Consider the following 12,747-nt stretch of genomic DNA (forward strand, 5'->3'; position numbering starts at 1 on the left):
ATCTGACTACTCCTGCCTCCTGAGTGCTGGGATTAAAGGCCAGCACCGCCGCTGCCTGGCTATGTATGCGTATCTTTATGGGAGTGTGTGTGTGCACGTGTGGGTAAGCGTGCCTGCAGAGGCCAGGAGAAAGCACTGGACTGGGGTGGGTGCTGGGAACCTAACTCAGGTCTTTGGAAAGAGCAGCATACACTTTGAGCCACTGAGTCATCTCTCCAGCCCCCATCTTGGTTTCTGTGGTTTTGTTATGCTCTTTTTGTTTTTTGTTTGCTTGTTTATTTGAGATAGGTTCTCAGTACTAATCCTTGACTGGTGTGGAGCTCACTATGTAAACCAGGCTCGCTATAAATTTAGAGATCCGCCTGCCTGTCTCCTTCGTGCTGGGATTAAAGGTGTGTGCCACCACTTGTAATGTTGTTGTTTTTCTCCTCTCCTCTCTCTCTCTCTCTCTCTCTCTCTCTCTCTCTCTCTCTTAGGATCTCTCTCTCTCAATGGGACCTGGGGCTCTCGATTAGGTCAAGCTGGCTGCTGGCCAACAACCTACGGGATCCACTTGTCTTTACCTCCCCAAGCTCAGACTACATATGTGTATCACCACATCCAGCTTCCTACATGGGTCCTAGGAATCAAACCCTGGTCTTCAAGTTTTTGTTTTATGAAACAGGGTTTCTCTGTGTTGTTCTAGCTGTCTTGGAATTCATTCTGTAGACCAGGCTATCCTGACCTCATGTTTGTATGGCCAGCATTTTTACCAACCGAGTCACCTTTCCAGCACCCACCAATGCTAGGGCACCTGGTGCCTTCTCTTCTGACTTCTGTGAGCACCAGGCATGCCCATGGTACACATCCATACAGGTGAAACACTCATAAACATGAAAAACTTGTTTGGTGTGGTGGCCCGTGCCTTTAATCCCAACACTTGGAAGGCAGAGGCAGGATGGTCTCTGTGAGTTCCAGGACAGCCAGAGCTACATAGATAGTAGAGACCCTGTCTCAAACAGAAAAAAAAAAAAAGAATGAAAGAAAAAAAAGAAGAAAAAATCAAGATGAGTTGTAATCACCAACAATAGGAACTGAATGAATTCATTCTGCTGAATGAATGAATGAATGAATGAATGGGGCTGCCTTAGGAAGGGGGTTAAACAGGTGAAGTGGGGGCTACCGAACATCCAAGAATGTGTCAGAGATTGGGGTTCCCTGGTCCCTCTTCCAGTCCTATGCTGCCCTAGGAACACAATCAAAATGAGTAGAAAGGCTTTTCCAATAATCAAAGTTTTAGGGTGAACTTCTGTTATTTTTTTATTTAATTATTAAGAAAAAATATGTTACAAAACAATATCATCCATCATATATTTCTTAATTTCCATTTTTTAAAATTTAAGTAATAAAAAAGTCACTTTATAAAATAATACAAAAGAGCATGATCAGCTGGGGGCTAGGAGGGACCGTCTGAACTGATGGGCTCAGGAATCCAGTGCTTGCTTTGCCCTGGCTCCCTCCCCAAACTGGGCTGGGGGCTAGGGAAACAGATGTCGGGGGAAGGGTCCCCCAAGTTGTGGCAGGGCTCAGAGAACACCACTCCTCTGGCCAGGCCTCCTGAATGCAGTGGGAGAATACAGGCAGTCAGGCATCCACACCCAGGTGGGTCCTGGGAGTGGCGGAAGGGCTTGGACGTAGAGCTGAGCTCCCAGGGACAGCAAGTGGAGCAGCCCCTCTGTGCCGCCTCTTCCTCCAAGCTGTCTAGTTCCCGCTACTCAACATCCCCAGCAGCTTGCTGGGCTCCATGCCCTGCTGCTGAGCCACCGTCTGCACATCGAAGCCCATGTGCATAAGGAACTGCGCCACGTTCATCTCTTGCCCTGTGAACTGGTCCCGGATAGTAGGGCAGGAGGGATTGCAGTGGGGCCAGGGGCAACTGTCTACCAGGTGGAAGGGGCAGCCCTTCATGGGGGTTTTGCTGGCCTTATGGCTGTCATGGAAGCTTCGATCCCAGCAGTGCAGTGCCCGGGGCAGTGAGGTCCCCTTCACCTGGACATCCGTCCAGTAGCTGTAGAAAGAACCCAGGTGGGGTCACTGAGGCCATCACTGTCCTTTTGGGGGCTGCATTTCAACTCCGCAGCATGACTGGTGTGCTTTGGAGGGCTCCGAGGGGCTCGTGGAACGATGCCTAGGGGTTTGGGAGGGGCCTACAGGCCTATGGAGTTAGTACTACATATGCAAGCACCTAAAACCCAGGGGACACTGACCTCCGGATGATGATCTCGTGTGAGAGGCAGGCGGGGGCAAAGCTGGCCCTGGTAGGGAGACAATCAGCTTGAGTCCCACAGCCTGCCCTTTGCCAGATGACCACATGATCCACACTGACCCTTCCCCTTCGAGCCTCCAAAACCTGATGCAGGTACACCCCATCCTGCCAGAATCTGCTAGGCAGAAGCAGGAGGCTATCTTGAACACATGAATCTTTTTTTTTCCCTTGAGGCTGGGTCTCATGTAGTCCAGGCCAGGCTCAAACTAACCGCATAGTCAAAAAATGACCTTGATTTCCTGTCTTCTTCTTTCTATCTCTCAGATGCTGGGATTACACAGTGTGTGACATCTGTGATGCTGGGGATTAATTCCAGGGCTTTGTATATGCTGGGCAAGCACTATGCCTGATGACCTCAGTGGGAGCCTTCTATTCTATCTATCTATCTATCTATCTATCTATCTATCTACCTATCATCTATCTATCCACCCATCCATCCATCCATCCATCTATCTATCTATCCATCCATCCATCCATCCATCCAGGGTCTCACTATGTGACTAGACTGGCCTTGAACTCACAGGAATTCACCTGCCTCTGTCTCCTAAGTGTCACCATGCCCGTCCTCAAGACCTATTTTTTTTTTAAGTCAAATGGCTTGGAGGAACTGCATAAATCGCCCAGCCCAAATCCCTTGCACACACTCACTGCACATCCTTGAGCGTGCCACGCAGTTCTCGGCCCAGATTCTGGATGTATAGCCACTGACCCTCCTGAACCGGCTGCCCCGTGAGATGTACATTATCCACGGTCAGCTGGGCCTCGTCGAAAAGCCACTGTACCACAAACACTGGACCTGGGGGGGGGGGGGGAGATGTGGCTCAGTTTGGCCTGCCTGCCTCTGCTGTGGTCCTGCTCCCAGCAAGTTCACAGACCAGCTGTGCTCCACACAGTCCAAGTTCCTGGTCTTTGTTTGATATGGAGGAGAAGAACCCCAAGCCCTGAGCATGCTGGGTAAGCATGCTACACTTTAGTCCCGATTCTTTTAAAGTCCATTCTCCTTCAAAGGACTCTTGAAAACCCACTTTTACTGTGGCCTGGCTCTCAGGGTCTCTCTCACTTAGATTTGACGATGTAGTCCCTTGGCATGGGACCTCACTATTCTTTGGAAAGTGGGGTTGGGGGAACTGTTTGGTGACCTCAAAATACAGAAAGGAAGCATTTGAATTTGGCTCTGTTGCCATTGCAAATGGTACCAATTTGCTTGGGTGATAAAATCGTGACAGTCCCAGCTAAGTAGGAACAACTGTTCACCTCGGTGTAGGCATGCCTACTTTTGTGAAACAACATAAGATCTGTGGTCTAACCTCTTTCATTTCAGGACTGGTGCATAATTCGGAGTATCCCACCCCTTCCCAAAGGCCTCACTGAACTGGCCACTCACAGCGCAGAGTCGGGTATACTTTGTAGCCAAAGAAGCAATTCCATTCCTCCCCTTCCTTGAACTGGCGCTGACAGCGCTCTGGGACTATGCCGTTCCAGTACCTGCAACCACAATCATAGGGTACTCCTCACCCCAGGCATGAGAAAGGGTTTGGGCATGGGGGCTGCCCTCCACCCACACCCCTGGCACCTGATGCCACGGCGGATGGCCTCTGTGGGTGCACAGTTGATAGTATCGATGCATTCTGATCGGCGATACTGTTTGTTGTCTAGGAACCAGCCTGAGTCAGCCAGGCCCCGCACCTGGATGGATGGGTAGCCCAACTCCTCCAGCAGCTCGGCCACACGGTCTACATTCAACAGCACCCCGGTGCCCCCAGCGCTGAGGGAAGGCCAGACATGAGGCCAAGTGGCTGGAGAGAGGTGCTTGCTGTCCACCCAGAGCTGGCTCAGCCCCAGCTTTAGTCCTGAGGATGGTCTACCTCTGAGTAAAGCATCCTGACTGCAGACAAGCTGTCTGCAAGACTCGTGGGCCTCTGTCCCTCACGGTCTGCAGACAGAGGACCGGTAAGTTCTAAGCACTGACCCACGGCTGAGGTCGGCAGGACACAGAGCTGCCTCTTCTTCCCCTCTTTTTTCCTGTATCAGTTTCTCTATCCAAAGAAAAAGATGCCTAAGTCCCGTGTACCAGGCCCCATCATCCGGTCCAGGCAAGCGTTCTGTGTTCCTGATGGAATACGGTCACTGACCAGCAGGCATCAGCCCAGCCTACCCTGACACCATGTCCTCAAGAAGAGACATCATAACACAACTGACCACTAACCTACCACCTAGGTGGCTGCAGCCTAACACCCTTGGGGGTCCAGAAGCATTTTCTAAACAGTTTCCAGTGCAAACACTCTGAACCCAGACCTCTAAGGTGCTCCAAATGAGGCCGACCTCCCTGCTCCTGCCTGCCAAGGCCGGAGTCAGTAAAGCTCTGAGGATAGATTCCAGGACTGCAAACAGTTCCCGTTCGGATTCCTCCACCCAGACACCACCCTACCCAAGTCCCATAGCGGCCGCAACAGCCCCTTGCTCCCTCCAGACAAAGTCCTCGTCCCTTGGGTGCATTCTGCTTACCTGCTCCCAGCCAACAGCAGCACCTTTGCCCCACTCAGTCCCTTGCCCAGCAGCTCCCGCACCACCTCCTGGATGATGAGGGAGCCCATGAAGGCGTACTCATCTGTAAGGCAAAGGGTAGCTTTAGGTAAAGCTGGACACAGGACAAGGTCTCCTTCTCCAGGAGGCAAGAGGGGTCTGGGCTCTCTCTAGGGATGGGGCAGACTGAGGAGGGAGGACCAAGGGCTCGAGGCCCTGCTTGGGGATCCCTCGGGGGCCAGGTGAGTCACAGACAAGCAGGAACCCTAAGGCATGCTACGAAAAGCTTGAGAAAGCCTGTGTTTCCCCAGAAGTTTACCACCCTGCCCTGTCTCAAGCGGCTGGGAAGCCAGGGACTCACTCTTCTCAGGCTTGGGTGAAGCCCCACTCCAAACGTCACTGGAGCAGTAGGGGATGAAGCTGTAACAGGGATCAGGTAAGCCCGCCATGGCCCTCGGTTACCGTGAAAGGCCCCAAGAAAAATGCTGCCCGGGACAAGACCCTCAGGAAGGACCCCCTTCCCAGGAAGGTCCCCCTAAGAAGGAACTCCCTAGAGAAATCATCGTCCCAGGAAGGAAGAGTAGAAAGGATGCCTTCTAAAACAGGAAGGACCCTTAGGAAAGACCTCCCCAAGAGGATCCTCTGAAAAGGACCATCGCCCCCAGGAAGAACCAAGACCTCCACTAAAGACTACCCCAAATATAACCCCCTGCAAAGGCCAGCCCCCCAAGAATGAACCCTCATGCTCTAAGAAGGACCCCACAGGACAGGACTCTATAGGAAAGACTCCCAGGAAGGAGCCCCCACCAAGGGAAATCCAGGCTCTCTTACACCATATTGGCGTTCCACCAATGAGGGTTCTCCTCTGGCTGGGAGGATAGAATCCCAGTACCTGGGGAAACAGAGGTAGGGGAAAGGCAGGGATGGGCACTTCCTTCCTGATGGCCTCAACCAGGGAAGAGGGTGGGCCTTGGTCTGAACCGAGGTGCTAGGATGGATAGGGAATGGTGAGGGGATGGCTGGACTTAGTTACCCAAGGAGTCACCATACCAAAAAGCAAGGATGAGTTCACTATAATTTCAAAAACTGGGACCTGGGATCGGGTTCCAGGGGTGAACGGGTCCTTCCTAGAGGCCGAATCTGACTATTCCGCCACTTCCTCCAGACTGGCCAGTTGTGTTGCTGACCTGTGCGTGTGTGCGGCCAGTCTTTGGAGCTCATGAGACGCCGCATAGTACTGTATCTGGAGTCGCAGTTCTCACGGTTGAAGCAATACCAGCCGCCTGCAGGCACAGGCACTAGGCTCGGTTCTGAGTCCAGAGGGAGCCCCTCCTGCACCACACACCTCAGCCTCTAGAACTTACCTTCCAGAAAGAGTAACCACCGCCGACTGCCCTTGGACTCCTTCAAGTAGTAGCTGCAGGGAAGGCGCACAGGGCAGGCAGTCAGTTAAGGATACCTGAGCCACCGCCAATCGCTACCCTCCACTCCAAAGCCCTAATCCTCGACCCTTTCCAAGTCCGGTACCGAAAGGGTCATTCCACCTGTTGCCTGGAGCTCACCGCAGCCGCACGGGGGCGCCCGCGGCCAATCTCAAACTGAACGCAAAGACTAGTGGAACCCGGCTGATTCCCCGGAGGTGGCGATCGTGAGGAGGGGGGAAAAGGAGGGCCGTCTGGTCCGTGGAAAATTCCCACAGCCCGCCCCGCAAGGGACCTGTGTTAACCCTGGCGCGGATGACAGTTGAAGAGAGGCGCTCCCGGGAACGCAGTGGCGTTTGCATAGTGAGAAATGCAAGGGCTAGAGGCCTGTAAACCGGTAGGGGTAGGGGAGAGCGGCGAGATGCGGGGAGCCTATGAGGCCGTGTCACAGCCTCCTATCAAGGCCCAGAATGACATCGATCAACTGAGCGCGTGGGCACCCACAGTCCCTTCCTACCGCCCAGCTTCACCTGTGTTCTCTATCTACTCCAAAGCTGAGTGCGTGTGTGAATGCTACACCTGGGGCCTTCGGTCCTTTCTGGGCCCTCTCCTTGCTCCCGTGCTCAGATTCCTGACTGTCCCGAACCAATCTGGTGTGCACAGTGGAAACCCTGAGACGGGAACCTCCTGTCCCTCAGTGTTGTCTCTTTTTACTGGAGTCGGGGTCACTCTAGGACTGCAGTTCTGTCCGAGGGCCTGAGCACAAAGGCGGGTGTGCACGGTGGCCAAGGGGTCAGCACCGGAGCTGGCCTCAGGTCAGGGCTTCAAGAGCTGCCCCCTCCCCCACTTTGGGAGGCACCGAGCCAGGCCCTCCCCAGGGCCAACAGCGTTGGACTCCCGAATGGAACCCTTTCCTCTGAGGACCAGATCTGCCATTGAAAATAGGGAGGGTCCAGCGCAGTCTCCGCGTTAGTGCGCGCGCAGGGAGGCAGAGGATGCGGGCGCCACGAGCGATGGGACGGGCGGCAAGCTAGGCGCGGGGCACCGGCGGGGCCAGCCAAGCAGGGCCGACGGCCTCCCGGGGTCATGCCCAGCGCCGGCCTTACCCGGCGGGGCTGCCGTCATTGCAGGTCACCGACGTGTTCAGTAGGAGGTGAAGGCGCAGATCCTCGTTGAGCTGCTGCGCAGAGCAGGGGTACAGGGATTGTGCTAGGCTCTTGACTTGCGCCATAAAGCTGTCCATGTTGCCCTCCACGGCCGTGAAGTCCAGCGGGAAGCTCTCCACCGGCAGCCCGGCGCCCGGCGCCACCTCAGCCCGCTGCGGGGGCGGCGGCGGGGGCGGCGGCTGGGGAGGCTGCTGGCCACGGCGCCGCCAGGTCTTCCTGCCCTCGCTGCCCCCAACCCAGTGCAGCAGGCCCAGCAGTAGCAGCACGCGCACCTCTCCGCCCATGGCAATGTCACTCCGGCCTGTGGCCACCTGCGGAGAGCGGGCGGCTGTGAGGAGTCGGCGGCTTGGGGCGCCGGGCCAGGGGGCGCGCGGGCCACTGCTGCTCCTCGGCCCCGGCTGCCGCGCGTTGCTCCTGCCCTGGGCGGCGGGGCCGACTCTCGGCGTCGAGGCTGTGGAGTCAGGCGCCACCGGTCTCCGCAGCTCGGGCTACGCGCGTAGCCGGCCGAGGGCAACGCAGAGTCTGGGTGCGCTGGCTCGGGCCCGCGCCAATGAGCGGCGGGGGACGAGCTGGGCGTAGTTTGCGGGGGCCGCGGCTGCCCGGGTGCCCGCGCGTTAGAAGTGCCGCCGCCGCCCGGGCGCGGCAGGGGGGAGGGGGCTGCGCTCACTCTTTTCTTGGCGGAGGTTTAGCCTTTTCTTCCCAAACCACAAGCCTGACGGAGGGGCCTGGACTAACCCGTTGCGGCCGCCGGAGGCGCTCCCGGCCCGGCTCCGTGGGGGGCAGCGCGGCCGGGCTGGCCCGAGGCAGCTCCATTCTCCGCGGCCAGCCCGGCGCCGCTACCCCCGCCTTTGGAGCGGCCCGGCGGCCCGGAGGAAGAGGCCTTTCCGCATCGGGGGGCGCTCTGCCCGCTGCGCAGCTGCCGAGCCCGACGGGCCAAGGCTCAGGGTGCGAGCGTTCACCTGGAGCCGCCGGGGCCTTCCCTCCCGCGCCCAAGCCCAGTGCATTCTTGGGAGACTCGCACTCGGGTCCCCTCCGCACGCTTCGCACCGCCTGGAGTCCTGCGCTCACCGTAGATCCTCGTAGTTGCTCGAGTTGCGCTATCCTGCTGGTGCGTCCGACAGCGCTGCGCTCCCTCTCTGGCGCTGGCGCAGAGCCGCCCGAGACTTTTATCCAGCGGGGCCCCCGGGATCAAAGCGGCGGCGGACACAGGGCTCCGCGCCGAGGGGCCGGTAGTAGCGGCGCAGGGGGGGGGGGGCTCTGCAAGCAGCGGACAGGTGGGGCCCAAGCCCCGGCTTTTCGGGGTCGACCTGCAGGAAAGATTGGGCGTGTGAACTCAGCCCGCGGAAGAATCTCCCTATCCCGTGCCGGTGCCGGAGCCCGCAGATGTTAGGAGATGTAGGTCAGAGGCAGTGCTGCGACTTAACGAGGTTGGTAGGCCTTGGTAAAGTCCCTTGCTGCTGCACCCCATGAAGAAGACCTCTAAGAACCTCTCCCTGCCGCCACTGGAGGAGAAGAGGACTGAGGAACGGATAAGTCGCCAGCTTGGAGACCTCCTTGCACCTACCAAGTCATCTCACCTACTGTGCCCACCTCCTCTACACATCCCAAGGCTCAGGTGACCAGCGGTATTGAAATTCCCGTCAGAAATCAAAACCAGGAGCCAAATGTGGCGTGCACAGAAGGCAAGGAGATTGCTGCGGGTTTTAAGCCAGCCATGGCGACACAGTGAACCTCTAATGTTAAATAAATGGATAAATAATCAAAGTTGGGGGAGCCGGACTGGTGATGATGATAGCAACGGCCAAACTAGATGCATAAAACCAAATACACCCGCCCTAGGTGCGCCGCAAGCCAGCCGCTTGGTTTCCTTTGCCTTCTGCTTGCAGTCTGGCAGCTTTTTCTAGAAACAGGAAACACACCTGCCTTATAGGACACGGGTCCAAACCTCGAGCAGGGCTTCAGCTGCCCACATTCTAATTCATGGCAGGAGAAGCCTGCTTCATCTAGTGGGTACCCGCTGCACCTCCTAGGCAGGAATCTAGGGAGGAGCCGGGAAGACGTCTCCACCGGGGCTGCAAGGCCAGCCTGCAATTGTTCTCCTGGCTGATAGCTGCAGAAAACAAATTCCCAATATACCCTAGTATACAGTAGGCCAGCTATCCCAGGATACAGTGAGAAGCCAAAGGGAAGGGTAAACTGCAGAACCCAAAATGAGGCTGGCTGGAAGTCACAGACTCTGGGTCCATTCACAAGCACCTGGTGCAAATGTGCGTTCTGCTTCCAGATGGAAACTGAATTCAGGGAAGCTGAGAGACTGCACCAAGCTCTGCTCATTCAGAAATTCACATTTGGGGTGGAGAGATGGCCCAACGGGTAAGAGCACTTGCTGCTCTTGCAAAGAACCCAAGTTCCATTTCCAGAACCCACATGGTGGCTCACAACTGTTTGTAACTCTAGTTTCAGAGAATACAAAGCCCTCCTCTGGTCTCCTTGGGCACCAGGCACACACATGGTGCACAGACATACGTGCAGGCAAAGCCCTCATACACATACAAATAATAATAAAATAATTTTTTTTTAAAAAAAGAGGGCCAGGTGGTGGTAGTGCATACCTTTAATCTCAACAGTTGGGAGCAGATCTCTGTGAGTTCAAGGCCAGCCTGATCTTCAGAGCAGGTTACAGGCCAGTCAAGGTTACACAAACAAACTGCCTCGAAAAAGGAAAGAAGAAAAAAGAAACCCACATTTGCTATCTCTCTATTGTTGGATCAGCTTAGTCTGTGCTTGAGACTGGCCCTGGGCAGCAGTTCCATGGTTCTGAGATGTTCTGTTAAGCCCTTATCCTCAGTAGCCAAAGCTGACTCAGGGTAGAAATAAGGATTGAGCAAGAACATGCACTAGAAGATTTCCAGTCAAGGAGCCCATTAGTCCACGTCTCAGCAGTCAAATGCTAACTTCCAGCTGGAAGGCATGGCTGCAGGCAAGGCAGGGCTGCACACAGGGCCAGGCTGCACCAGGGCTAGGCTGCACTGAGCATGATTGCACAGGCTAAGCTGCACAGGGCATAGCTATACAGAGCTAAGTTGCACAGGACATGGCCGTACAGGGCATGCCCGCACACAGAGCACGGCTGCACGGGGATAAGCTACATTGGTTATGGCTGTACAAGGCATGACTGCACAGGGTTAGGCTGCACCAGGCATGGCTGTACGGTGCATGCACAGGACTAGATTGCACACTGTCCTGGCCCCAAGCCATTTCCTGATGGGAAGATTTTGGGCAATGCCTGTGACCTCTCTCTGTGCCTCCGTTTCCTATTCTTTAAAGTGAAGCAGTGACCGTACCTCCATTGGAGGGTTGTTGTGGGATTACAGGAGCCCATGCATGAAAGTGCTCAGCGGGGTGGTGGTTATGATTGCCAAAGAAATTCCAGAACAAGCCAAGGACCTGCATATTCTACTCTCTGACCTTTGCCGTAGCGTGATTTAGCCTGCACATCGAACCATAATGAGTTTGTGTTTGGTTTATTTAACACTATTAGCAGAAACAAAAAGGGGGTTCCAACCAAAACTCCCCGTAACAACTCTGCCCTCACTGTCAATCTTCCCTCTTTTTCCAACTAAAGTGCCCACGACAGCCCTTCTCTTAGCTTAAATAAGCTTCTACAGTCCCCTACGGCCTACTCCATGTGTCTTCTGCACCAGAGTCTCCCGTACTGTAAGTGTGGGGAAGTCACTCCAGAACTCAAGTCCTTTCAGTTCACCTCTACCTGAACTAGAGGCCACGGTAATCCTCGCAACTGTATGGAAGACTCTTCAGTGTTGGACTGGATGCCGCTTCATGGCAGCTTGAGTGGATCTGAGCAATAACACGCAAAATAACAAGACCTGGCGAGGGCAGGAAGCTGGAGCTCTGTGGACTGTGGAGGGTAGTACAGACTGGTCCAGCTGCTACAGAAGACAATTGAATGACTCCTCCATAAGTCAAACACAAATTCACCATATGACCCAGCAGTTCCGCTCCTAGGTATAGTCTCCACAGAATTAGAAACAGGTGTTCAGACAAAAGCTGGCACAGTGATCAGAGCGGCACAGTTCTCAATGGCTAAAAGGTGGAAGCCGCTCAAAAGCCCACCAGTGTGGTTTATCTCTTCAATGGGATGCATTTCAGCTATAGAAAGAAAATTCTGACCTACGCTACAGTCTTTAAAAACACTATGCTGAATGAAATAACCCAGACACAAAGGGCATATACTGTATGGTTCCATTGACATGAAATACCCAGGATGGGAGACTCCACAGGGACAAAAGCCTCACTGGAGGCCACCAGGAGACTGGGAGAATAGGGAACTACAGAGTGACTATTAACAGGGGTGTGATTTATCTTTGGGGGAGTGATAAAAACATTCTGAAACTGTGGTGATGGCCGCATCCATTGTAGGTCTACTGAATGATGTGGCTTTGTGACACTTCAAAAAGATTAGATCCATGTTGCTTGAATTTTGCCTTTAAAAATCCCATAGTTTGGAATGGTGGTGTAGATCACTGCTTGGGAGGTAGATGAGAGAGGATCAGGGGTTCGAGGCCAGCCCCAGTTACATAGAGTGTTTGATATCAGCCTAAGCTATAGGAGACCCTATCTCAAAACAAACACAGTCTACCACTTTTGATGACAGCAGATAGGCACAGGACAAGCTGGACCAAGCCTGAAACCAAGAGGATGGGTTGGCTGGGATAACACAGGCTGGTTTTATCCACAATTCCCTTCACAGCTGGGAATGGAATGGGGTGGTGGATGGGAGCTTCCTCTGTATCTGGAGCCTGGCTTTACCATTGCTGGCCTGTGGGTCTCTGAGCCCCATTCCTTACCTCTAAAGTACCTGGTTTGCTGTGAGCACCAAGCGAGGCATGATGCTGGGAACTCTGACTGTCATCTTGGTGAACATGTGATGACAGTTATCATGGCAAGTGTTGGTGGTATCTCACGAACTAGGGTGGTCTGAGATCCTAGGTATAGGAGGCTTGAGGACTAGAAGAGCAGTCAGACTTGGAACAATGTTACAAGTCACCTTTCTGGGTAGTCAGACTTGGAACAATGGTACAAGTCACCTTACTGTAGTCAGACTTGGAACAATGTTACAAGTCACCGTTAGAGTTCTGGGCCCTCAGACTTTCCTCTGTGATGTTCAACACATCAGACACTAGTCAAGGGCTGTGCCCTTCCCCAGCCTTGACTACTCCACTGCTTTATTGGGATGGGTACTGCATGGTTCCTCCTGCTGTTCTTGCCTGGCTCCCATTAAAGCTCTTAGTGGGTGTGTCTGCCTAGCTCA

General features: G+C 54.5%; 1 protein-coding gene across 3 annotated transcripts; it reads right to left on the reverse strand.

Annotated features, from left to right (window-relative positions):
• Nucleotides 1-1,284: 1,284 nt before the first annotated feature.
• Nucleotides 1,285-8,526, reverse strand: LOC121444646 (palmitoleoyl-protein carboxylesterase NOTUM-like). Of its 3 annotated transcripts, none has more exons than XM_041646541.1 (12): nt 8,484-8,526; nt 7,356-7,726; nt 6,193-6,245; nt 6,016-6,111; nt 5,660-5,720; nt 5,190-5,248; nt 4,811-4,913; nt 3,879-4,070; nt 3,690-3,790; nt 2,954-3,101; nt 2,247-2,294; nt 1,285-2,047 (listed from the first exon to the last, which is right to left on the reverse strand). In XM_041646541.1, exons 2-12 carry the CDS (start codon nt 7,697-7,699, stop codon nt 1,741-1,743), a joined length of 1,512 nt encoding a protein of 503 aa, XP_041502475.1. In that variant the 5' UTR covers nt 7,700-7,726; nt 8,484-8,526; the 3' UTR covers nt 1,285-1,740. The 3 variants fall into 3 exon arrangements, with proteins under 3 accessions (XP_041502475.1, XP_041502474.1, XP_041502476.1); XM_041646540.1 differs by lacking the exon at nt 8,484-8,526 and adding an exon at nt 8,151-8,345; XM_041646542.1 differs by lacking the exons at nt 5,190-5,248; nt 5,660-5,720; nt 8,484-8,526 and adding an exon at nt 8,151-8,345.
• Nucleotides 8,527-12,747: the final 4,221 nt, after the last annotated feature.

This window comes from Microtus oregoni, unplaced genomic scaffold, assembly GCF_018167655.1.
Source record: "Microtus oregoni isolate MIOR12 unplaced genomic scaffold, Mior012 000134F_ref0000037, whole genome shotgun sequence".
Taxonomy (NCBI): domain Eukaryota; kingdom Metazoa; phylum Chordata; class Mammalia; order Rodentia; family Cricetidae; genus Microtus; species Microtus oregoni.